Below are 27,588 nucleotides of genomic sequence, written 5' to 3' on the forward strand. Positions count from 1 at the left end.
GAATCCGCGTGTCACAGTGTCCGGGGCTCGCTGACAGGAGGTCACGGGACAGACCCAGGTGCCGTGGGTTGACCGACCGAGATGACTGGCAGTTCGAACCTATTACACACGCGCGCACACCCGTTAATGTTTTTTTGTTTGTCTCCTAATGGCCTCGAATGTGACCCCCATCTGCGGCGAAAGCGTCTGCGGGGCATTAAACATTTACGCGGCGATGCTTCCCAATTTGCGCGTTGCGCGCCTCTTGGTTTCGCAGCTGTCAATTCTCGATGAAACATTCATGCGTCAGACCTTGGCGAGGATTGCGGGGTTAAGTGCGCACTCACGGCCGCTGTTCAGCGCTTTTCTCGCCGAGACTTTGCATCATTCAGCAATTTATTCGCAAATTGCGGCAACTTCTGCTTTTTTATTATTCATGTCGCCGTCGTCAACGCAGTTCCTCTTCACGTTGTCGCGGTGGTGCTCGGCGGAGTAATGTGGAATTGCACGTGCGATTTCCCCCCCTCCCTCCCCGCCAGCCCTGTCAAGCTCTCTGTGTCTGACCGCATCCCCCTCTCCCCCACCCCCCCCACCCCCAGACTTCCCATGTTGAAGGACGTTAGTTTGACATTCAGATTGCGGCGGGGACGATTTAAAAAAAAGCCGTGATGGGATGTGGAAGCATTCAAAGGCGTTCCTGTGTTCATCGGGGGGTCTAAAACGTTTGCATTTGAACCAGATTGTACCGCAGAATAATTACGAATGTAACAATTAACCCCCCCCCCACTCCCCGCAACCCCCCCTCCCCGCCCCCCCCCCCACATGGCCATTGCAGACTGTAGGGGTAAATGTTGTTCGCGAGCACCTATTAAGGCCAGCACGTCCAGCCGCCACCGTCTCCCGAGCAGGCGATGTGCACACACCGCAACACGCGGGCACTCGATCAAGGCTGAGTCGACCTAGGGGAGGCCCAGGACCAGGTTCAGGGATTCGCCACCGAAGTTGGCTCCCAACGGGAGTGGAATCGGCGGTCCGCTGGGTGTCGTAGGGCATTGCAGCGCTAACCGCTGCGCCACCGCTCCCCCACGATGAACCCCAACACCCCACTCCGCGCGCGGCCATTCGTCCGCAGCGACTCGGCTTCGCGATGACATTCAGGAATCGCTTTTTATCGCCGTATTTGTATCGTTGCTCTATTCACGTTTTCATCTCCGCTGTTTCCCGAAATGTGACGTCAGCACGTCATTTGCGTGTGAAGGTGCACGTGGTCACATTTTCGATTTCATTCAAAGTATGTCAGCAGGGAGGGCACAATTTAGAAACTGGAAATGAATCTCGGGTGGAGTTACACCCCGGTTTTACGTCGGGGGATGCGTCACCGAGAGGTGTGACGACGAACGTCGAAACGACGTCGATCAAAGAAGCGACTTGCAGGGTAGCAGTCGTGGTACGTGGCAGACGATGCCGTCTGCGACGTGAGTGTGGGGGGGGGGGTCGAGGCGACGCATATCGGGTGGCGGTGTTAATTAAAATCTATTTTCTTTCGGATTTACGTAGCGCGCTTTCCAGGGCGCTTTCATCAAGCGAGGACGTATTGACGAAACGACGAAGGGAAAGGCGTACATCGGGGTATCGCTGCATCGGATGGTCATGGATGCTGATTTAGATTGTGAGCAATTTCCGAAATATGGATTTATAAACTCTAAACTACTAAACTGAACTATATTTTTATGTCAGCGGGTAACGCCTCCAGCTACATATAGCTTTTTTTCAGAAGCGACCTGGCCACAAATGATAGCTCGATGGGGAATGGCTTATAATCGTGTTGAAAAGTACATCAGCCAAATACTCTGAACGCTTGTTTCAAAATTGTGGAGGGGTAAAAAACCGGAGGACCCGAGCAAAAATCCACGCGTCCACGGGGAAAAAAAGAACACGCACACTCCAATCACACAAACAGGCGTCATGGTCACGATCGAACCCACGACCTCCTGCATGACAGGCGAGGGAGTTAACATCTTGCCATTGTGGCACCCGATTGAGGGTTCACCACCCTGCCCACCACCCCTCCACACCCCCCCCCCACCCTGGGTAGTGAGTACTCCCTGGGCTCTCCAGACTCATGGCGCTTGAAGCCAAACTCCCGTTTGTGGAATTGACCCAACACTGAAACTATTTTTTATTTATTTCATTTTTTATCACGTAAGGCCCACTGAGCTCTTTGTTAGACGCGACCTGGCCACGAGTGATAGCCCAACGAAGCGGCTTTATTATCATGGCTGGGATTTATTTTTTGCAGCCAAATAATACTCAGCAGCAGCAGAGGGGGCCCTCTTGAAAAACGGAGACAATCTTGAAATTCAGTGAGGCCTTTAGGGGGAAGCGGGGATGGGGGCGAGGGCTATTTTTGGTTGTTTTTATTGTTAATATACTTTGGCTTTTTTATTTGAAACACGTTTCAAAGTTTGCGAGAGACATTGTTTTGTAACATTTGGACGAAAGCGTTAGAAATGCCGCGTGTGCAATGGCAGTCGCTCTCTCTTTTTATTTTCTGTGCTCTCTCTCTCCCCACTCCCCACACTCTCTCCCCACTCTCTCTCTTCCTCTCTCCCCACACTCTCCCCACACTCTCTCTCCCCACTCTCTCTCCTCACACACTCTCTCCCCACTCTCCCCACATTCTCTCCCCTCTCTCCCCACACTCTCTCTCCCCACTCTCTCTCCCCACTCCCCATACTCTCTCCCCACACTCTCTCCCCACACTCTCTCCCTCCCCTCTCTCTCCTCACACTCTCTCTCCCCACTCTCCCCACATTCTCTCCCCACTCTCCCCACACTCCCTCCCCCCACTCTCTCTCCTCACACACTCTCTCCCCACTCTCCCCACATTCTCTCCCCACTCTCCCCACACTCTCTCCCCCCCACTCTCCCCACATTCTCTCCCCACTCTCCCCACACTCTCCCCCCACTCTCTCCCTCCCCTCTCTCTCCGTGTGCCTGCAGAGAGTTGCTTCCCTTCTGCGCCTCTCCATTGTGGTTACTCGCGCCTCGCCGCCCTCTCCCCCACGCCGAGTTTTGTTGCCTCGTCAAGAGACGTGTGAACACTCTGCTGGGGGTCATGACCCCCCCCCCGACGCCCCCCCCGCCCCCCTTTCCTACCCACACCCACGGTTACACTGCCCCCCCCCCCAGATCTCACCTCCTTCCCCACTCCATCACCCCCCCACCCTCCCCACCATCTCGTTCCGCTCCCCTACCCCGACTTCTCCACCCCCCCTCCCCAAACCCCAACTCCACCGCCACCGCTCCCTGCTCGTTACCGCGATTCTTCCCGGCTGCTGCGGTGATGAACGCACGTGGGGGGTGGGGGGGGGGGGTGGGGGGGGGCCTGGGGGGGCCCCTTCGTGTGCTCGTTAGTGCCAATTAATCGGGAGTGCATCGCGCTCAAATTGGCGAAACACACCCTTCGTCTAACCCACCCTCCCCCTGCTCCTCCATCCCCTCTGTTCTCATTAAAAGTTTAATTTCGTTTTCCAGAAGAAAAACAACAACCCCAGACGCCCGTCAGTCACTCTTGTACAGACACACGAGGCATTCAAGGGAATTTCATTAAACATTCGGAGGAGGGAGACTGCGGGGAGACATTCCCCGACCAGCGTGTTGTGTTGCGCGTGTGTGGCGTGGCTGCAGCCGACGGCGTGAACTGAGTTGGTTCGTTGTTTAGCCCACGGCAGAGGTCGCAAACGGGTTTTGATTCCTTACCCGTACCCGTACCCGGCCGCACCAGGGTCGCAAATGGGTAACCGTACCCGGCCGGGTACGGTTAGCCATGTATCGGGTAGTGTACGGGTATCGGGTACCCGGTTGCGACCTCTGGCCCACGGGGGTTAGCCGGTTCGGAGTGCAGTTAGTCCCGAACTCCTTGTGGGCTTGGAAAGCCCCGGGGGTGGGTGGTGGGGTGGAGGGGTATGGTGGGGACTAAAGGGGCACTTTGCCCAGGTCTCGCAGACAAGAGGGGAGCCCACAACAGGGCCTGTACATGTCTGTCTTTGGTGGATTCTTTACTGCACGCTTTCATTTAACTCACTCTGTCTGTTGTTGTATCCTCAAATCTTGTAACTCAATTTTAACCCACTTCCCAACGTGGTATCGACTGCAAACTCGGTGTACTCATGTCATACTGATGACAATGCTATATTCTATCATAAAAAAGAAAAATATGTTTAAACATTCTTTTGGCTTGGGTCTAATCGTCCATCGTAAACTGACGTTGGCTGTAATTGGCCACGGTCCCTTACGTTGTGGCAAGCTTCGGGGCCACTTGCTGGAGTCGTGGAGTTCTTCCATTACTCCAGTACATTTCATAAAAGCGTGTGTTAAAAAAAAGTTCGATTAAATATTACTTATTTTATATTTAGAATCTTAATTTTTAGACTAGAGGAATCCGGTGAGCTTATGAGGCTCTTGTTCAGAGATTTCCAGCATTCTGACCTCCAGAAACCTCTGGGCGATCTGAGGACCCCCCCCTCACCCATCCTGTTTTCTTTGTATTTAAAAAACAATAATGAGCAGATATCCCTCATTTTTATAGGGCGCCGTGGTGGCGAGATGTTAACTCCCTCGCCTGTTATGCAGGAGGTCATGGGGGATCAATGCCGACACAGACACCTGCTGTATATTGGGAGTTTGCGTGTCTCTCTCCCCGAGGTAGCGTGGATTTTTCTCTGGGTTCTCCGGTTTTCCCCTCCACATTTAGAATCAACATCATGCGTTTAGAGTATTTGGCTGCTATTATACATTTCCAAATGATGATGATGATGATAAGCCACTTCGTTGAGCTATCGTTTGTGGCCAGGTCGCTTCTGAAAAAGAGCTACACAGCTCAGTGAGCCTTACCTAGTAAAATAAAAAATCTAAATAAGACCTCCAATCTGCGTCTCCGCATATAGATACAATTACGTTTCAGTCCCGTCAGCTTAATCGGCTTTCCAGACCAAATACCATCCAGCGGCGCAAGCAAAACACTGGACTGGATTTTCACCTGCGAGGTATCGTCAGCAGCATCAGGCCTGTCAACGGATGAAGGCCTCTCAAAGGCGTCGCGATGTTCGTTGGAATCCGGCGGCTGTAGTAAATCGACCTCTGGCACCTGCACACGAGCCGATTTCATCGTTCCATCTCTGCAGCGGATGTGTTTTTTTTTCAGGCGTGTCAGACTTTCCTTGCCATCACATTTATTTACGGCGTTGTTGACCATTGTCCGCCATGCAATAGAGCGACGATTTTTCGATCGTCCTCGGCGATAAATCTGTTAAATGCTGAGAAAAACCCATTGCAGAAACGGAAGTTATACAAAAAAATGTGTTTCTTGGAAAACGTTACAAAAATTGCATGCGTATACATGGTTTTTCATCCTTGTTACCTCTGCGGAGTGGCTCGCGCTTTGTGCGAAGACTTTGTGTTGGTAGCTAACCAGAAAGAAAACAAAGCGCGCATTGTACGGTCGCTTTGTGTCTCTGCTGCCTTCCTCCCTCGAACTCGGAAATGCTGCGGCGTTGAAATCCGAGCGTTATTTTTTCCGCCCTCTGCTTGTTTAGTAAATCCTTCTGTTCACACCCTGTCGGCTACCCCCCTCCGGCCCCCCTACACCTCGTGATGCGGCAGGATTCCTTGCCTGCTTGTTTATCCTCATCGTGTCGGAGCAACGCAAACAAGGCCCAGCAGGAATGCGCCTGCGTGTCCCTTCCTCGTCCCGTCCCGCACACCTAACCACGACCCCACCTCCCACCACACACAAACACACCGGCACCTGAGGCTCGCCCTCATTCTGCACACCTGCGCTGTCTCTCCTCGCTAAACACACGAAGAAAAGACTCCAGATCTTCGCGAGTTACAAACCCGATACTCGCCCGTGTTGTTTTGCATACCTCGCGATCCACAAGTCGCCCACCTACCCACCCACCCACCCACCGCGTGCGAGCGCCAGGCGTTGACGCTTGGATTACAGCTGTGGAGTAAAAGCCAGAACTTTGTTTCTTACGATACTAAACTTTTTCTTTGACCAGGTAGGGCCCACCTGGACTATAGAGAGCTCTTGTTTTAGAAGCGACCTGGCCGCAAATGATAGCTCAACAAAGTGACTTGTCATCACGTGGACATGTATAGCAGCGTGATGTTGATTTATAAATGTGGAGAAAACCTGAGGACCTGGAGAACACGCATACTGCACATTTACAGCAGTTGTAGGGTCGGGGTGGAACCCACGACCTCCTGCATACCAGGCGAGGTAGTTAACGTCTCACCAACGCGGCACCCAAGCGAACATCTTCCACGTCCGTGGCCCACAGCGCGCTGCGAGAGGTGCACTGGGGGGCGTGGTGTGCCGGCTTACAAAGTTAAGGCCTCGCACTTTAACACTCACACTGGCCCCCCCAGAACACTAATACTCACCCTGCAACCAGTGCCCGATCCAGCAAGTGTGGGGCCTGTAGCATATGTTATAAAGGGGCCCTAAATAAATAAGTAAAAAAAAAACACATTTTTTACTTGCAATGTAAAGTCATTATATTTTTTCATTTGCTATACAGCCAGATAATACGACAAATCGCTAACCTTAAACACCCAGTCCTTCGTAAACGTTGAAGGCGGTATAGTACTGTAGTAATAGAGCAAGTGCAGAATCACTGAACCGGAATTGACAGCTTGAAAGCATTTAGCGCGGGGCCCTTGAAAGTGTGGGGCCCGTATCATATGTGGCTACTTTTGTACGAGGATAATCCGGCACTGCCTAGAACGTGATCCCCCGCCCCCCTTACCGCCGGCCGTACCACTCGTACGAATAGCCTTTAGGTCTAACGCTCACACGAGGTAACTCGGCGAGACCAGAGGGTTGGTTGCACGTGACTGGAAGTAAAAAGACAAAACATTTCCATGGCATAATGTCCTTCGCGGAATTAACACCGTCGGAAATGACACCGTCAGAAATCACACTGCCGTGGAGGTTCTTCCAGTGTTGGGTTTGGTGCCACCTCTGAGCGAGGCGTGGGGTAATGTAAAGAGGTAATTGCCCGCAGAGCCGTCCCGAGGAGTAACGGAGAATCGGGGCGAGTGCCCCGGGCCCCGCGCTGTGGGGGGCCCCACCGTTCATCGACGTCACGGTGTCACGTGATGCAATACCCCCGGTTTAGTTTGAAGCCGTCGGGAGGGGGGGTGGTGGTGGCACACGATGTGAGAACTGATGACGGTGATGCTGCTGCTGCTGCTGACGATGAGGACATACGCGTGCGTGCCTCGCGTGCCTGCGCAGCGATTTTAATCCGACTCGTGGCACCATTGGCTTAGTGGAGGTTCCGCCACGATTTGGACCGTGTGAGTCGGCGCACGCGGCGGGGGGCGCAGCGGTCGTAGCGGTCGGCGCGCCGCTGCGCTGCGAACCCGGCAACCCCAAGTTCGATTGGCGCTCACGGCCAACAACAGTGGCGATTATATGAACCGGTCCCAAGCCTCCCCTAGGTCGTCTCGGCATTAAATGAGGGCCTTGTGGTGTGTGTGTATACATCAGCGCTGGGGAGACGAAGCCGGCCGGGCGTGGTGCTGTGCATCCACACCCACGTGTGTCGTTCCGGCCTTCATAGGTGCTGCTCGCTAACAGCACTTGTCCCAACAGTCTGTTACAGGCTATACGAGGGGGCGGCTCTTTGTCTTTGTAGTTTAGTGATGAGAGCGCTGAGCCAAGAAACTGGCAAGATAAGTTTTGATTCCCAGCCGCGGATCAGATGGGTTGGCGGTGCGATATCTAAACCTCCCCTAGGTTGACTCAGACTGAAATAATTTAGCTAATACATTTGTGTACAGATCTGCACTGGGGATACAAAGATGGCCATGCATGGAGCTGGCCACACTGCCCCTTCATGCACCATACCAGCCTTAATAGGTGCTCGCTAACAGCGTTTTTTCCCAACAGCCAGTATGGCTCAACAAGGGGAACTTTGTCTGTGTGTGTGTGTGTGTTTGTGGGTGTTATGGCATATATAATGGCCCATAACAAATATATATTTTTAAACATTTAACCTCAAGCCAATTCTGTGCAGTCATTATAAATGAAGAAAGAGGCCCTGGACCCAGCCTGGCACCCGAGCCAAATACGACGTATCACTTGAGCATTCATATAACGGCTGATTTGTAATCGTTCGAATTAAACAGACATTTTCCAGCGATCGCCCTCGGCCATGACCTATCCACTGCTGAATGAAGGCCTACCGGAGCTGTCCCCATCTCTCATTGTCTCACGATGCGATAATTCATCAGATTCCGTCGCTCCATCTCTGCGATGGACGTGACCCGGCTGAGCGGCGGTGGCAGAGCCGCGCGGTGGAAGCACAGTTTGGTCGAACAATGCCCACCCACCGGAACACTGTGGGTCTGCCTTCAACCATAAATGGTTATCGTTGATACGACACATTGTACGGTGAACAACGGTGTAACATCGCCGTGTTTATTGTTTTGTTTGTGCCTGCAGCGTGCAAGGGAGAGTGACCAACAATCAACAGAGAAGCGGAGACGCGACCCAAAATCCCTCGCTGGGTCGGCCACGACCTCCCATCACACAGAGCTCGTCACAGCCACGACTCCGGGCCGAACGCTCCTGCCCACGACCCATGACCCACAACCCTCGCGGAAACCCTCGCCAATCTCGGCAACACAAATCCCGCGACTCGTCTCGGAGGCCCATCCTGACACGCACGCGACGTCGCCGCAGCGTCTTCTTGCGCCAGGCTAGGTGCACTTCCGAGGCCACGTGACGCGCGCGCAAAAACGAGGACCGCGCGCGCGCACGTGCGACGAGTGGGAAGGCTGCGAGGAGGACGGAGGGCGAAGAGCGTCAAGCCTGGGACTGTTGACGTGGAGGAGGTGGAAGAGGAGGTGGAGGAGGAGGTTGTGGGGGCCGCAGCCGCCATGCGGAAGCTCCAGGGGCCAGGGAGTCTCGCTCTGTGGGTCCTGCTGCTGCTCGTCGCCACGCAGGCCGACGGTGAGCCGCGACGGGTGGGAGGATGCGGTTGGTGGATCGCAGAGGGATATTTGTGTATGTGTCAGATTGCTTCAGAACAGAGGTCGCAAACGGGTTTTGATTCTTTACCCGTACCCGGCCGCACCAGGGTCGCAAACGGGTACCCGATTGTGACCTATGGGATGAAGCCATGTTGCAGGCGCGGGTGGGTTGATTCTAGGAACTTGAATTGTGAGAAGAGACAAGACGTTGGGAAATGAGTGACAAACGGTTACTCACCAGTGACTCACGGCCCTACCCGTACCCGTACCCGGCCGCACCAGGGTCGCAAACGGGTACCCGTACCTGTACCGGGTAGCCGGGTATCGGGTAGGGTACGGGTATCGGGTACCCGATTGCGACCTCTGCTTCAGAAGCATTTATACTGCAGGAGGAATCCGATGAGCTGTGAAGCTCTTCAACAAACGACGCAAAAACACGACAGCAGTGCAAAGCAGAGAAAGGGTAAACAAGCCGCGCGCTAAAAATAAATAGAATCAAACCCCATGGATGGAATCAACGGAGGCGTCGTGTACAGAGGGTGGCGTCAGTGTCGAGGCAGTACAGCAAGTGGGTCGCCAATCCATCTAATCTGAGCACGCACCTTGAGAGTACGTTGGCTTGTAGTGTACACGACACGCGTGGGGCATCGTCGCTCGGTGCGATTGGCAGATTGCGAATCGACAGGGAGTTGTTTGACCGCTGTGCACTTCCACGTGGTAAGCCACTTCGTTGAGCCATCGCTTGTGTGATGGCCAGGTCGCTTCTGAAAAAGACAGCTATGTAGCTCAATGGGCCTTGCTTGGTAAAATGAAATGATGGTTTAGTTTGATCGTTGAATGTTACATCAGGCAAACCGAGTTTACTCTCGGACATAAAGACGTCTATGCTGCAGGTGTCTCAATAATGGTGAGGGGGCCCTTGTGGTGGGTGGAGATGGGCGGGGCAGTCACGGTGCAGAGAGAGGCCCCCCCATATTATTCGCAACCCGCACATCCGATGTAGCATGCTTGGCTACGTAGGGTGCGAAAGAAGTTCAACAAACATCGGTGTTCTTTGTTGCTTGGCTCGCGGGCCGCTGGCTGCCCCTTGGTGACCTTTCGTGCGGCCCCTGACAATTCACAAATGTTGAGAACACCACCCCCATCATCATCATCATCGTGTTGCTGTGAAAGCCAACAGTGGTTTCAAATGGTGTGGCGGCCCTCGCTCACAATGACGATGTCTTACCGGCGAAAGTTGCCCCCCCCTCTGAAAATTAGTGAAGGACACTGGCGTACAGACAGACAAATATACAAACCTAATTCTAGATTTGAAGCTTTCGTGACTGCAAGTATTCATATTCTTAGGTTTTTTTCGGTAAAGTCACGTAGGTAAAAAAATAAAATTAATAAAAGTAAAATAAAATAAACGTCGTGATTTTATTTAGATTTTACTTTTATTAATTTTTATTTTTATTTTTTACCTACGTGACTTTACTGAAAAAACCTAAGAATAAGACATACAAACCACCACCACCACCACGAAGCTTTTGTTGCTGAAAAGGAATGCTGGCGATGGGGGTGGGTGGGTGGGGGAGTGAAGGCCTTGGGGATTTTAATTAGCACGACGACGATGTGTCTCGGCGCTCTCGGTCTCCCCGCAAGGGAGAGAGAGCGGAGCGGAGAATGGAAGCGGCAGGGAGAGAGAAGCGGCTTGCGACCGAGACAGCGGGAGAGTGACTGGGAGAGGAGGGAGAGGGGGGAGTGGGGGGTTGGTGGTTAGTGAAACAGACAGTGAGAGAGTAACGCTGAAGGATGAGGGCAATAGAGAGACACTTTTTTTTATTGATCGACACACAGATCGTAAGAGTGTGTGTCTGTACGTTGAAGTTCTTTCGCACCGAACGTAGCCAACAGTGATAATTGAAGGGTGCGGGGGAAGGTCAACAACCTTAACACAACGAGCAGTTAGAAAGAAAAATGAGTGTTCAAGCTAGATGATTTAAAAGTGCATAGCTGCAGTGGCTTCCTGATGTCTAGAGAGAGACGCTTAGCGGTACACGGTAAGAGTGACACGGAGAAAGACACTTCGTTTCTCAGTCTGTCTATTTCTTGAGTGTCTCTGTCGCTGTCCGCGTCACGGAGATGCACGTGGACGTAACGTCACAGAATGACTTCGACAGGGAGAGCCAAACCACAGGGAGACGGGCGACTCTGAAACGCGGACAGACTGGATGTGTGGGACAGAATGAGCAATGCAGACAATTACAGAGTGAGAATATTGATTCGTACTGGTGGAATCCAATGAGCTGCTGTGAAGATCTTTTTCACCGATGTCCGGTGACTCGCGAGAGAGATACAAAACCATTCAGCGAGGCAAGCTCGGGGAAAGAATCGGTGATTCGGAGAGGGACGGAGAAACTGATAGCACACACCGTGACGGAGAAATGTCTAGAGCGGCAGAAACACTCCGACAGACGCACAGAGATGCAAAGGAACGATGAGAAATGTAAAAGGCTTAACCCTTTCCGGCATCAAGTCGGCATTATAACCACACGTGCGCCTTGCAAAAGGCATCCATTTGGTGTGTGAACATCTTAACACTTTGTTTTTTTTTAATGCCAGAAGGGTTAAAGCCTATTCCTATATGTTTCATAATTTTGGGTAGTGGCAGAACGGGTCCCGTAGACATTAACGCAGAGAAACCCCGGGCAGACAGACGAAGAAACGCAGATAGAAAATTAATAGATCACGACGTTTCGATCGCAACACAAGCGACCCATCTCAGGCCTATGTGAGACCTTGTTTCGACAGCTTTTTCTCTCTCGCCTGAACACGGTCGCTTGTGTTGCGATCGAAACCTCGTGATCTATTAATTTTACGTGACTTTACCGAAAGAACCACAGAGCATGGATTCCTGCAGTCACGAAAGCTTCAAATCAAGATTCAGACAAAGAGACATCGGCAGACAGGGGGACAATGACCGGCAGACAGAGGCACACAGACAGACGTAAAGGGTCAAGGCGTCTCGAAGAGAGCTGGCAAGACGTCGCAGCCTTTCTCGGGCTCTCCCCCACTCCCCACACGGCCCCCTTTTGTCCCACCGCTCCTCAGGCCTGAATGGAGGATTGTCGGAGAGCGGAAGACTTCCGAATCTGCTTGCCCAGGCCAGGGTGAAGCTTGAGGGGGGAGGGGGGGGTTGTAGTCGAGGGGGATGTGGGTGTTGTCCTTGAAGGGGTTTGTGGTGGGGAGGGGGGGGTCGATTTGGAGGAGGAGGTGGGGGTGGGTGGGTTGTGGTGATGGTGGGTGGGGGTGGGGGGGGCATCTTGGCGGAGTGCTGGTGTGGGGTTTGGGAATTTTCATTGCACCGATGGAATGGAGTGTGGTGACGTGCGGTCACCGAGAGGGGAGGGCTTGGGGGTCGTGGCTCTGCATGGCGCAGCGCGAGTTTGCAAATCTCTCATGTGCCGGCGGATTGGACCGCTGCCGTGTTGGGCGCCACGGTGGCTAGGAGATGTGAACTCCGTCGCCTGGTTTACAGGAGGTCGTCGTTTCGATCCCGACCCTTGATGCCTGCTGTGTATTTGGAGTTTGCGTGTTCTATCTCTCTCTCTCTCTCCGTGGTCGCGTGGATTTTTCTCCGGGTCCTCCAGCTTTTCCCTCGAGTTTTAGAATCGGCATCACGCGTTTAGAGCGATTTGGCTGCTTGAAATGTCCACGTGATAAGCCATCTCCTTGAGCTATCATTTGGGATGCCAGGTCACTTCTGAAAAAGAGCTACGTAGCTCAGTGGACTTTACCTAGTAAATTAAAAAGAGTTTAGTTTCGTGTTGTTCGGCATGAAGTCCGACCTTTCTCTCCCTGCGCTGGGATCTTCTTAGAGTGGCCCTCCTGCAGATGCCCTGTTAACCAACTCCAGAGAAGAGCTGTACGTACATATGTTGAACTTATTTATTATGTAGACAACCGTGCCAATCGGAGGTGTGGGGGAAGGACAACAAACTCAACGCAACAAGCAGGTCTCATAAATAATTGAGTTTTCAATCTAGACGACGAGTGAGAAGTGCATAGCTCCTAATATCAGATAGGAAAGAGCGTTCCAGACGGCCGCAGAAGCGCATCTGAACGAGCGCGATCCAGCTGACCGTCTTTGTTCGTTGGCCAGCCAACAGCGGCTGCTGCTGCGAGGATGACCGGAGGTTCGCGTGATGATTCGTGCTCCGTGGCGAGACCGGCGAGCTTTTGTGGTTCGAATCGTCCGTCGGGCACCGTGCCGAACTCCGCACTGTGCGGTCGCGTCGCGCGTTCACTCCTCTGCGGGCATCTGCGATTCGCCGAAGTCCACCGAGGATATGGAGCGATGAAATCATCTTGCGTGCGGTTGCTAGGCGGAGGATTATGTATGTTGTATGTATGTTGTTTGTATGTTGTTTTTATGTATGTTGAACTTCCTTTGCGCCGTACGTAGCCAACCGTGCTAATCGGAGGTGCGGGGGAAGGACAACAAACTTAACAGCTCTAAAGACATTAGTTTTCGTTGTAGCGCTGCTACAATATTATTGTTGTTATTTAACATCGTAGTATCGTGAGAGACAGCGATAGCTTGGGCGAGGCATTCATCATGGCTGATGATGATGCTCATGGTGGTCACCGCATCACGTGCTTCCAAAAGCTTCTCCCCCGCCGTCTGGAGCGCTCTTCCATCTGACATTAGGAGCTACGCACTTTTAAATCGTCTAGATTGAAAACTAATTTCTTTAGAACTGCTTGTTGTTGTTGTCCTTCTCCCGTGACCCACGATTAGCACGTTTGACTATGTACGGTGTGAAAAAAGTTCAACACGCGTACATACGTACGATGGGTGGATTACCATCACAGTTATCTAAACAACAGTGCAATGGTTCCCAAGCGTCTCCCATCACCTCTCGTGACGAGTACATTCAAGCGGGTCCTCCTTTTCTCGGCCCGAAATGTATGGACATTGTGCCGGCGTGTTTAAGGGACGTTCCCGTGCCACGCCGCTCCTTTATGCCTCGCGTTCGCCCTAATAGGCGCTCGCTCACGACGCTTGCCCCAGTGTACGCGTGACTTTCATTTAAATTCGGCCTTTGTGCCGTAACACAAAAGACGCCGGAGAGGGTACAAAAGGATTGTGAGCATCAAAGCCAAATTGCGAAATTGTTTCACGGGGGAACTTCTATGTGAGATATCAACTCTGGTTTGTAAAACTAAACTAAAACTAAACTTTTTATTTTACCAGGTAAGGCGCACTGACCTATATAAATCTTTTTTTAGAAGCAACCTGGTTACAAATGATAGCTCAACGAAGTGGCTCATCATCTCGTGGAAATGTATAGCAGCCTAATACTCTAAACGCGTGATATTCATCCTAAATGTGGAGAGAAAAACCGGAGGACCCAAACAAAAATCCACGCGACCATGGGCAGAGAGAGACACGTAAACTCCAAATATACAGCAGCAGCAGGCGTCAGGGTTGGGATCGAACCCACGACCTCCTGTACACCAGGCGAGGTAGTTAACATCTCCTAACCACCGTGATGATGAGAGAGAGACACGCAAACTCCAAACATACAGCAGCAGGCGTCAGGGTTGGGATGGAACCCACGACCTCCTGTGTACCAGGAGAGGTAGTTAACATCTCCTAACCACCGTGATGATGATTAGAGAGAGATATGCAAACTCCAAACATACAGCAGCAGGCGTCAGGGTCGGGATCGAACCCACGACCTCCTGTATACCAGGCGAAGTAGTTAACAATTTGGTAACTGGCATGTGTTTGTGGCATGGACAGCAAGGCTTACCTTCACCTCTGTATGTCGGACCGGTTTCACTCTACTTAGGAATCATCGCTTTAGGTGACGACAGGGCCGAGCGGGGTAGTGCCCTCGCCGCTGGACCCTGTTTGAATCGAGTGGCCGCCCTGGTTAATACTGCAGGTGTGGTAATCGTAATGATACGATGCGCAGCACGTCCCGTAGAAGTTCAACATCCATTCACGAGGGACATTAAAGATCCCCGTGATGTCGTTCGCAAGAGTCGAGCCATTGTGTGCCGGCGTCAGGGTCGAAATTTCTGAAATTACCTGAAAAGTTTCTTCACTCTTTCCCATTGCGAGGCGTCTGCAAGGTCGCAGGGTTTGGTTGTCCCGTTCACCGCTCAATCTCGGAGCGCTCGAGTGGCTAAACGTTTTTTTCCATTTAGAGAGGCGTAGCAGCGCCGCTGTTTTTCAAGACATTGTCCTCGTCGCAGAGAACCATAGCGACACGACCGCCACTTTATGATAGCTGGCGCCAAACTGTGCCACACGCCCTCCCGCCTGGCCTTTTACTTCCGATTCCATAAGGATTCCGTAAGCAATCGGAAGAGAAACTGATGATGTTACACGCCCTCCCGCCCCTATTGTGAAAACTTGGCAAGACCCTTCTGACAAAAAGCCGTGAGACTTGGTGACGTCTTCCTGGGTTAACCAGCACGGTAGTCAACCGGAGTCGCTCAGTTGCCGAGTCCCACAATGCATTGTGGGCCTTGTGGGCCTTGTGTGAGGCAGCACCTTGCCATGTTTTTTTTCCTCGTGGAAATTCAAGCAATTGTCACGATCCGTGGTCGATCAGCAACTTAATTAACAAACAAAGGCGTTTGCTTTTTTTTTACACCATCCTAACTCGGGTTATTACTTCAAGCAAACGCTCTCTATTGCTAAGCCTCTCCACATTAATGTGAAAAAGTGCAGCCCTGCAATTGCTCGCTCACGCCACTGCTGGCGGACGTGGCGCTCCATTAAGGGGGTATTTGGCCTACTCTTCCACGCTCGCCATACGTCTTGAAAGAGGACCATCAACGTACACGCCTTAAAATAAAATAGATAAAGCGATGGGTTTGTTTCATACTCGTTCTCACCTTACACGGGCGCGTGCCGGTGATGGTGGTGATGATGACGACGGCGATAACGATGATCACGATAAAGAAAGGCCTTCCCCCGCCCGCGTGCTCCACAGTTTGCAAAATCAAAGCACGCGGGCTGATAAAGAGCCTAGAAACCTGAGCGGCTCACCGTGCTGATCGCACCTCCGATTTGCACGGTTGGCTACGTACGGTGCGGAAGAAGTTCAACACACGCACGTCGTGAGATGCCGTCTGCGTACTGAACTAAAGTGACTCTCAGACAGGTTCACAGTGGCCCGGGCTCAGTGTCTGTTGGTAACTTCTTAGTTTTCAAGTGTCGCCCGGCGCTTGCCATGGCATGCCGGCTGACCCAGTTGTGACGACACACGCGGCTCAGAACGATCACGTGACTCGAAATCGTAAAAGCGCACAAAGCAGCGTGGAGATCTGCCTGCGGGCTACGTGCGCTCGGATGCAGGGGAAACGTTACGCATGCACCCCGGTCACCTCTCACACCTAAAAAAACCGTCTCGAGTCGGTGTGGAAGAATTGGCCAGATAGACTCTTCTTCTTGGTTCTTTCGGTAAAGTCACGTAGAAGGGAAATAATAAAATAACAAAAATAAAACATTATAAAATACAATTCTCACGGCGTTTCGGCCACAACGCAAGCAGCCGTCCTCAGGTGAAGAACAGGTCTGTCGGAAAGACAGCGTCCCAATGAGATAGACTCTTGATAGAGTGAACTCTGCAGCTTCCTCTAGAGCAGTGGTGGGCAAGCGCGTGTGTCCGGTGGAGCTCCTCGTGGTGGCCTGGTCTCGGTGTACCTCGCCCAGTGGTCTTCACTCATTTTCAGAGAGGGGGGACACTTTGGCCGATAAGACGTCGGTGTCTTTGAAAACGATTGGGGTTTGACAGCACGATGGTGGGGGGGGGGGGTGTTCTCACATTTGTGTACTGGTGAGAGCCGCATGTCAGGGGCCGCACTAAAGGCCATCAAGGGGCTGGCAGTGTCCTGCGGGGCCTTGCAATGAACAAGGTCGCTCTAAGGGCGGCGCGTGAGGGTCACGATGAGTGTCCACGCACGATGTCGAGCTTGCGGTCTGCCGAGGCGATGGAGGGCCGCTCTTATGGCCCATCAACTCGGCTGGGTCACCCATCGCTGGCGCTCGAGCGAAGGATTTTTTTCCGGCAGCAGTGGCCTAAGGAAGTAATTGCAGGGCTACGCCTTTACCTTGTCCCAAGGATCATGAAGGGCACCTCGCTAAGTCTGGTTCTTTATGATCATTGGGCTAAGGGGAGTTTCACTGAACAGTACACTGGAGCTTTGCACTTTCAAATCGAGATTTAAAACTAATTTCTTTGGAACTGCTTTTTGTGTTAAGTTTGTTCTTCCACCGGCACCTCCGATTGAAGTACAACACACGTGCATATATACTGCCAAATCAGCAGCAGCAGCAGCATCACCAAATAATTAATTGCCTTGCGAAGGAAGAGAGCGGGGCCCTTTGTCATGCACAGGGGGAGCCTCGCTCCATTCAGTTTGTTTGGTGCAGATAATTGTTGCAAATGATTGCTTCTCTCGGCAGGCAGGGATGAGGATGAGGATGGTGGGTTCAACCAAACCGCAGGCCGGATCGGTGGAGTGACGGCCGTGGAACTCCGCCTTGAGTGCTTTAATTGCCGGCAAATTCCCGCTGGCTCTCGGTGTGGCCGTTTATTATTTCCTGTAATGCTTCGTGTCCGCCCCACACGTGGGTTTCTTTTCGTTGTCAGCTCCATTGCCCCTCGCGGTGAGTTGTTTTTTTCCGTCTGTCTGTTTACTTTTAAACGATTTAAACTAAACTTGCTTTAAATTGACCAGGTAAGGCCTACTGAGCTAGATATATCGCTCTCTTTGTGAAGCGACCTGGTTTGTGAAACTAAACTTAACCTAATCTTTTTATTTTACCAGCAAAGGCCCACTGACCAATATAGATCTTTTTTAGAAGCGACCTGGTTACAAATGATAGCTCAACGTTGTGGCTTATCATCACAGGGAAATGTAGAGCAGCCAAATACGCTAAACGCATTATGTTGAATCTAAATGTGGAGGGGAAAACCAGAGCACCCGGAGAAAGATCCACGCAACCGTGGGGAGAGAGACACCGCAAACTCCAAATACAGAGCAGGCGTCAGGGTCGGGATGGAACCCACGACCTCCTATATACCACTTTTCGAGGGTGGGGGGGGTGTCCCTTTTTGAAAAAAGAATTCACCCTGGCCTCCGAGATGCTTCAGTCTTCGTCTACAAAGTTTGGTGGTAGCTCCAGAAACAGAAAAAAGATAAAAGCGCTCCCTCGGTTTCATGAAAATAAACAAACAAATCCAGAGAGAGGCCACCAGGGAGAGAGAAACATAAAAGTAAAACTAAAAATCCAACCACATTTTGCTTATTTTTACGCGCTTTCAAAACAGTTGGAATATTCGTCTAGTTAATTCTGAATATTTATTTCACGTTTCGTTATGATGATGGTCATGATCATCATGATGTTGTCTTTGGTTTATTTATGAAGGGTGCCATGGTAGGAGATGTTAACTATCTCGCCTGGTATACAGGAGGTGGTGGGATCGATCCCGGCCATGATGCCTGTATATTTGGAGTTTGTGTGTATCTCCCCGTGATCACTTTCTCCGGGTCATCTGTTTTTTTCCTCCACATTTAGAAAATGCGTTGAAAGTATTTGGCCGCTATAAATTTCCACATGATGGTAAGCCGCTTCGTTGAGCTATCATTTGTGGCCAGGTCGCTTCTGAAAAAGAGCCACATAGCTGCTCAGTGGGGGCCCTACCTTGTAAAATAAAATAAAATCAAGAAATTGGTAACTCCATAGTGCCGTGGCACAATGAATGACCACACTGGACTTGCAATCCAGAGGTCAACCGGTTCAATCTCCCGGCACGGCACTTGAAGCAATGGTGAAAGTTGATTAAATCCTCTGTCCACCTGGGCCAGCGTGGAAGAGTAGGCCAAGTTCCCTCGAGAGGCACTCTCTAAAGCCACCGCCTGTTGGTGGGGGCCGATCCGCCAGCAGTGGGCGTGGGCAAGACGTTGCAGGGCTGCGCCTTTAACCCCGCCTCATCTACGACGCCTCAATGGACGTCGGGACTCTCTCAGGAGGGTCCCGCTACATTGGGATGTTCGGCCACGACCATCGATGCGAGCTCGGCACCGTCGTGTTTCGTCGTCGGTGCCGCCGTCCGCAGGAGGTCACCATGGCGAGAGTTTACGCCACACCTCCGATAAGCAATGGTTGGCTACGTACGGTGCGAAAGAAGTTCAACGGACGTACATACACCACCAGAGCCCCCAGCTAAGTGGCCACGCTGTAGAGCAGTACATCGCGATCGCTAAACGAGGACGATCACACGCCACGAGCTCCCCGCACAGATGGATTCGACGCATCCACGTGTGCACAGCAACAGCGCTTCAGTGGTGGTGACAGGCACAGGCGGCGGCCCGGTTACTGATGGCGATGAAGATGATGATGATGATGGATTGTTCTTTTTGTATCGTTTGTTGTAACTTTCTGACCCGCCCCTGCTTGGGCGTCTGTTAAAAAGAGCTCCACAGATCATCGGATTTCTCCAGTCTCAATCAAGATTCTCATGGTTCTGTGAGGGCTGCAGGGGCACAGTGCGATTGGTTGTTAGAAGGAGACAAACCTCCTCACCCACCACATGGCCGCCCCCTGCCGCCCCCTCTCCATGACCCATCGTGACCCTCCCCCCTGTTGTGCCGAACTTCTCATCACGCACCCCACACCACCACCACCACCACCCCCTTCGTCAGAACACTCCGGCCTCACACTCCGGGGGATTAACGTCGCTTCATTAAGCGTTTTCAAACCCTCTGCCGCCTCTCTCGTGCCCCCTCGCCGCCTTCTGTGTGTCCTTCGATCTGGGCGTCTTTTCACCGTGTGCCAGGGCAGGAGCAAGGCTCTCGCCCTCCTGCGCATGACAAAGGGACCCCCCGGCTCTCTTCCTTCATAAGGGAATTAATTCTGTGGTGGTGGTGGTGGTGGTGATGCTGATTTTGCCAGTACTGTAGTAAACACATTTAAATACACTCAAAGAAAACTAAAATACAACACCCATAAAACATGTCATGCAAGAATGTGCAAGACTAAATTATTTTGAATAATGACGTAGTGATTATCCGGCGTTTTAAAAAATCCGGCTCCTCCCCCACCCACCCGAAGCTACCGGATAATCGATGATCTACTGTATATTTATGTTGAACTTACTTCTTTCACACCGTACCTAGCCAACCACGCTAATCAGAGGTGCGGGGGAAGGACAACAAACGAAACGCAACAACAAGCAGTTTTACAGAAAAAGTATTTCAATCTCGATTATTTAAAAGTGTACCATTCCAGCGGGCAACCTAATATCGGATAGGAAAGAGCGTTCCAGACGGCCGCAGAAGCGCATCTGAATGAGCGCCATCCCGTTGACCATCTTTGTTCGGCGGCCAGCCAACAGCGGCTGCTGCTGCTACTGTGAGGATGACCGGAGGTTTGCGTGATGCTTTGTGCTTCTTGACGAGATGAGCGAGCTATTGTGGTTCGAATCGTCCGTCGGGCACCGTGCCGAACTCCGCGTTCACTTCTGCGATTCGCGCATCCGAAAGCGCCGCGCGATGATGCGGCGACCCCCGTCTTTGTCCGATGGCCGAGCCGTCGTGGATGACCCGAGGTTCGCGTGATGCTTCGTGCCCCTTGGCGAGGTCGTCGAGGTAGTGTGGCTCGTGGCGAAAGGAGAGACCACGCGGCAGAGGGCGGCCGCCACGGAGATATCGGAGCAATGAGAGCGGTTTTTGATGCGCAGGAGTGAGTTCGACTGTGGCGTCACAGGACCGCGGGCGGATTCATGGTGGCTTTGTGGGGAGTCCATCAGCCAGCAGTGGATGGACAATGGCTGATCAAGACGATGACGATGATGATTACTGAAGCAGCAAGCGTGTGCCACGTATATATATATAAATGTGCTAACTTATTTAATGATGACGCTGCGTGGCGTGTACGTTTGGTGAGAATCGTTGCTATATAACCGAGCGAGCGGGCCAAATCCAGGTAGCGCGATTGGAGACCGCCACAAAGCTCTGATGATAAATAATAAAACTAATTCATTAATTGCGACGAATCCAGGAAGCGTGTGTGTGTGTGAATGAACGCAAGATATTGTCATAAGGCATGGTCAGTCCACTGCTGGATGAAGGCCTTTCCCCAATGTGAGCTCATCATCATCAGTGCCGCCGTCCTCAGGATGTCACCTACGCGGCAGCTCTGTTATCGTCATCATCGTTACGATCGTCATCATCATCATCGTCCGTCATGGTCTGGGATGAAGGTCTTCCCCCATTTGCGCCAACGTCTCTCGCAAAGCCCCATGGTGCGATAATCCGCCTGGCACGTTGTGTGTGTGTGCGTGTGGGCGCGCGTGCGCGTGTGTGTGTGCGAGCTTTTTTTGAAGTAAACACAAAAACTAAATATAAAACTGCCGAATGCTTTCTTTGACAGAGCCGTTGAAAAACCTCGTTCTAGTCGTAAATCCGTCGACTCATCCAGAACCCAACGACACCTGCCAAGCTTGCCGTGCGCGCGTGCATCTGTGAGTGTGTGTGAGAGTGTGAGAGTGTGCGCGCGTGTGTGCGCGTGTGTCTGCCAGTGTGTGCACGTGCACACACTCACATGCATATATATATGCATGTACGTGATGCCTGTGTAGGCGTGTGTTTGTATTAGCATGTTGTGCGTGTAAGCACATTCATGCACGTTTATATGCACGTGCGTGCGTATGCATGTGTGGGGAGCGGTGGCGTAGTGGTTAGCGCACTACACAAAGAATCCTGGCGACCCGAGTTCGATTCCCGCTCACGGCCAACATTGGTGGCGAATACCTGAACCGGTCGTGCGTGGGCTTCCGCTAGGTCGACTCGGCCTCAAATGAGTACCCGGCGCGGTGTGTAAACATCAGCATTAGGGAGACAAAGGCGGCCCAGGGTGGTATTGCTCACCCCCACCACCTCGAGTGTCATGCCGGCCTTCATAGGCGCTTGCTAACAGCACTTGCCCCAACAGTCTGCGCGTGATAGTGTACACGCATGTGCACGTGCACTCGCATGTGCACGTGCACATGCGTGTGCGCGTGCACACGCATGTGCACGCGCACGCCCCGCGAAGATGCGTGCGTAACAAACAAAAACTTCCCCACCTTCGTGACTGGCGTTTACATATTTATTTTCACTTAATTTTTTATTTGCTGCAGGTTTTGCATTCCTTCGGCCACCACGAAGTGTGTGAGTGTGGCCTCAGACTGTGAGTGTTTCACCACCACAGTGTGAGTGAGTGTTTCACCACCACAGAGTGTGTGTGTGACTTCAGGGCCAAAGGGCGCACACAGCGATGAGTTATAAAACAAAAAGCTCAGGGGGGTTGGGGGGAGAGGATGAGGGGGGTGGGGTGGAGGGTGACATAAAGGAGGAGGGGGGAGGGTTATGTAGGAGGGGGAAAAAAAAACAAATCGTAACCCCACCCCCAAGTTAAACAAGAGACAGGTGCTGACCACAACCACGATCTCCAGGGCAGGCAGGCAGGCCAGTTGTTCATTCCATAGGTGTGCAGCGAAAGTCGCGTGAAGCGATGTCCTGCTCGAATGTGCCCTGAACCAGGGATGGACACTCGACATTGCCATGGCGGGGACGAGGCTTTCCACAGGACACCCGCTGTTGACTCACCCCCACCCCTCCTCCACGTCCCCACACATTGTGGTGCCCATTTTATCGACCACCACAACCCTCCAACCGGCGACGTGAGACTCGACAACGGCGTGTCCGCACCTCCGCTTGGCGCGGTGGGCTGCGTAGGACGCGAAAGAAGTTCGACATGCAAAGCGGCACACGCCGCACGGATGAGAGAGAGAGAGACGGAGAGATGGGGAGAGAGACGCTGGGCAACCGCCACCGCGGTTGTTGTCAAGAGTCGGCTTCGGCGTTGCTCTCCACCCCCACGCAACCCCCACGCGTTTGTCGCGTCCTGCCCGTGATGTGTTCCTTTATGCCGTTCGCCACCCCCTGCACCGCTGTTATTCTCCTCCGTGTTCTTCCCAGTGGCCACCACCACCACTACCACCACTACCACCACCACTACCAACCACCCTCCTCTCCTCCTCCCGCCTGAGCAAACAAAAGGGAGACGGATTTACGTGGAGCTCTGATATTTCACACCCCAGGGGATGGAGAGGTCACGGGTCACTTGGGTCGGTCCCCAAAGCTCTGCGCTCTCCCTCCCCCCACACCCCATCACCTCCCCCCACACCCACCCCCCACTACCCACCACACAATCAACAAACTTTATTTTACAAGGTAATGCCCACTGGCGCCGTAGGAGATATTTTTCGGAAGCGACGTGGCCACAAATAATAGCTCCACGGAGTGGCTTGTCATCATCACGTGGGAATGTATCGTAGCCAAACACTCGCGATGTTGATTCTAAATGTGGACGGGGAAGAAACGGGAGGGCCCGGAAAGAAAAAAAATATCCACGCGACCACGGGGAGAGGGACACGCAAACTCCAAATGTGCCTGCGTAACAGGCGAGGTAGTTAACATCTCACCGCACGTGTGATCACATTTCAATCACTTTATTGGCACCTCGGGCACATTCAGCATATTTCCAAGAACTTACAGAAAATAAAAACACTGCCTCTGAAAAGTGCATCATGGCCGTTTTGTTAGTCAATTCTGAACCAGTTCCTCGCCCCCTCTTACCGTGGTGATGCGCTACATCCAGCAGTGGATCGACCAAGGGCCTAACAAAACAAAAGACAAATAAACAGACGCTAAAGATTGGTGTAAAAAAAACAACAGGACAAATATGAGAAAATAGATTCTTCTCGGTGACCTTGTGAAAGACACGATATCCGCACAGGAGCGGAGCAGCTCACAAAACCTTATCACAGTAAACCTTTTTACACGAACGCGTTAAGTACAACTTTTTACTACTGGCCCTGGTGAATTCAAGTGAGGAGGAGGCTCGCTTACGTGACCGGTTTGCCCAGATTGCCTGCAGTGTATTTTGGGAGTTTTGCCGTGGGACCTGCGGACTTGCGGCATCTGTGACCCGTTCCATGCTCGTGACGAGAATTGGCTTTGTGTGTTTTTGCGCTGATCAGAAGTCGAGGCGAATGGACAGCCAGTTTTTGTTTTTTTAAATCCTTTACATTAAGTTCGCTTGCTTGCGTGCTTGTGTGCTTGCTTGCTTGCTTACGACCGTGCAAATCTTTCGGTCGTTTTTTAACCCACTTCCCGTGATCCAATCGAGCTGACATTTTCCACACAGACTCGTTGTGCGTGACAATTAATTTTCGTGAAAAAAAAATTCCAAAATTTTAACTGTTTAGGGAAATTTTTTAAAATATTTAATTACCAATTGCTTAATGCTGGAAGACAATCATCTGACCCATAGGTGGCAGCCATCTCAAGCCAGAGGACGAGAGGACTCTAGCCGCCACGCATATAAAGGATTTAGAGTGAAAAACTTTGTTTTTACGGGTAAATTTTTTTATGGTGAGGGGAGTTGGATGTGGGGGGAGTGGGGGTTGGTAATTTTGTGTTTGTGAAAGCTTCCCTCTTCCTCATTCCTTTCATCCAGTGTGTGGGGGGTGGGGGTCTTTTTCCGTTCCCCGCAGCCGTCCAAGTGCAGAAATGGGTCGTTAGCAATTTGTGATTGCGTCGTGAGCAAATTCTATTTCTCTCTCTTATTCAGCGATAACGATGAGTGGGTGACATACCACTGCTGCCCGCCAATACCACTCACTACCACCATCATCATCATCTCCACCACCATCTCCACCGCTTCCACCATCATCACCACCACCAACGTCCAGCACTACCACCATCATCACCACAACCAATACCAATCACGACCATCATCATCACCACCACCACCACCATCACTCACTACCACCATCATCACCACCACCATCACCACAAGTACATTCATCACTACCATTGACGCACCATTCTTTCAGCTGCCTTGCCAGGAGATTGAGCCAGCTCACCCCACGTCACACCACGGCAGACTTGGGCGAAGTAGAAGGTGTTGACTAATGAACATTGCCGCGTGGTGCAGCCGCCCGAGTTCGAGTCCCGCTCACGGCCCACACCGGTGACGAACATCCGAACCGGTCCTGGACCTCCCCTGGGTCGACTACGCCCCCTCGGATCGGTGCACCCTAGCGCCCTACTCAAGGCGCACGCGAACAGCCCTTGCCCCGACGGCCTGCTGAAGGCTACGCGGGGGATCTTTGTGTTTGCGCGCGCAGGCGAGGGTCTGGACGGAGTGCTGCGTGGGGGAGCGGTGAGGGCCCAGCAGGACGCCCCCACGCCAGCGCCGGACCACGTCCTGGGCTCCCTGTGGTGCCTCTGCTCGCACCATTGCCCCGAGAGCAACGTCAACGGCACCTGCCGGTATGCAGAGCCTCGCTCGCCACGCGCACACCACGTGCTCGCCACGCTCACCACGCGCTCGCCACGCTCACCACGCGCTCGCCACGCTCACCACGTGCTCGCCACGCTCACCACGCGCTCGCCACGCGCACACCACGTGCTCGCCACGCTCACCACGTGCTCGCCACGCTCACCACGTGCTCGCCACGCTCACCACGTGCTCGCCACGCTCACCACGTGCTCGCCACGCTCACCACGCGCCCGCCACGCTCACCACGCGCTCACCTTCCTCCCCACCCCACACTCACTCGTCCGACTGCCACCACCACTGCTACCCCAACCGCACACTCGCATGCCTACCTGGAAAACAAACGCCACCATCGGCATCACCACACTCACAAACAGAAAGGTGGCCCGTTTATCCTGTAACAGCCTGTTGTGGGGCAAGTGCTGTTAGCGAGCAGCACCTAACTCGGTGACCCGAGTTCGGGAATCAGACTCGGGCCGCCAGGTTCATAGTGCAACGTGCTAACCGCTGCGCCACCACTCGCCCCGCGCGTACACACAGTCACACAGTCGCACGCGCACGCACACACACACATGCGTCTATTTACAAACGCTTTGGCTGACACCTCGCTGCACAAACCGCAGGCAGCAGCCACGGCACGCACTCGCCAAACACAGCGGCCGATATCGGCGCACACAGCGAGCACCTGCCAACACGCTCTAAACATTGCGAAAGGTGAACTTTATTACATTACTCCCCCCCCCCACCACCGATCCTAAAGCCCGGCAATTGGTCCACCCGCTCGCCCGTACGGCATGGAGGAGGCCGCGTTTGTGAGCGACCGCACCACTCGTGCGCGTCACAAGGAGGGAAATTACGGGGTTCGGAGTTCCTCGTTTGACGAGGCAGGATATGCGTCGCTGGGGAGTAATTGCCGCGCTCAGCGAAAAACGCGCTTTGGCTGAGGAATCGCTCTTACCGAATCGCTTAAGCACGATAAAAATCGAGCAGTCCGTCCCATGGCGAGACTAAGAACTGAAGGGGAATCTCGGAAAAGGCAATCGGCTCGGCGTTCATTTCATTTAGGGAGGCGTAGTAGCGCCGTTGTTTTTAAAGACATCGCTCGCCGCAGAGAACCGCGGCGACACGACCACCGCACACCTACGGTAGCTGGCGCCAAACTGTGCCACACGCCCTCCCGCGTGCCCTGGTGCGAGCCTCGGTAAAGATGAAGTTATTTTATTTGTACTTTTTCTCCCGGTTCCGTACACGCACGTCATCACAACTCGGAGCCTTCACGCGCATCGCAATTCTCATCTCCACCAATCCAATGCCCTCGCTGCCGCCTCTCCCAAGGGGGACCGCCAGGGGCAGCGATCATGTACATGCGCACGTGCGTCGAACTTCTTTCGCACCGTACGTAGCCAACCACCGTGCCAATCGGAGCGCTACCCCACACACGCCCTGCTGCATAGAGGGGCGTCCAACACGCGGCAATCCTGCAACGGATTTTTTCGACATAATTTCCCCCCCTGACTTCCCCGATTTGTCTCCTTGCGTGCGCTGCCACCGTCGCTGCCGTCGTCACGAAGTGAAACGTCACTCGGGACCCCTCGCGGGAGCGGCGCTGGGCTCCGTCGTGTTAGGGAACGGCGCGCGGAAGCCGGAAACCACGGAGCTATCTCCCAGATCCGTTGGAGCCGACTCGGATCCACACCGTAGGGGGCGGGGTGGGGGCGGGGCAGATGGGAGGGCGGCACTTTGGCGCCCGAAAGTGAAATCCGCTCATTCTTCTCGTTCTTCTCGTTGGTTGGAACAAAACTGAAACAGGACCAACGGGCAGTGCTTCACGATCATCGAGGAGGATGAGTCGGGCGACGTGGTGGTGACTTCGGGCTGCGTGCAGAAGGAAGGCTCCGACTTCCAGTGCCGGGTGAGAGCAACCGCCCGCACACACTGCCGCCCGCTCGCCACGATCTATTCCCATCCTCTTCCTCCTTCGTCTTCTTCCGTCGTACGGATATAGCGACGTCAAAGCCTTCGAATTATCCCGTCGAGAAGATCGTCGCGTGCAGGCGATGAACGTTTCCCGCCGGCCGTCGTCAACGCGTGAGCTCGAGACGCGCGATATCGCTCGGGAACGGCTTCACCCGCCGTCCGTGCCGACCCCGTCGACGCCGCCG

The 27,588-nt window shown here is 53.0% G+C and overlaps 1 protein-coding gene across 1 annotated transcript in view; it reads left to right on the top strand.

Moving 5' to 3' along the window:
- BMPR1B (bone morphogenetic protein receptor type 1B) overlaps positions 1-27,588 on the top strand; it is a 96,225-nt gene that overhangs the window by 43,677 nt on the left and 24,960 nt on the right. Inside the window, exons 2-4 of the mRNA XM_078875422.1 lie at positions 8,498-9,007; positions 25,275-25,419; positions 27,236-27,338. Coding sequence (XP_078731548.1) covers positions 8,935-9,007; positions 25,275-25,419; positions 27,236-27,338 — 321 coding nt within the window. The 5' untranslated portion in view covers positions 8,498-8,934. The remainder of the gene's footprint in view (positions 1-8,497; positions 9,008-25,274; positions 25,420-27,235; positions 27,339-27,588) is intronic.

This window comes from Lampetra fluviatilis, chromosome 41, assembly GCF_964198595.1.
Source record: "Lampetra fluviatilis chromosome 41, kcLamFluv1.1, whole genome shotgun sequence".
Lineage (NCBI taxonomy): Eukaryota > Metazoa > Chordata > Hyperoartia > Petromyzontiformes > Petromyzontidae > Lampetra > Lampetra fluviatilis.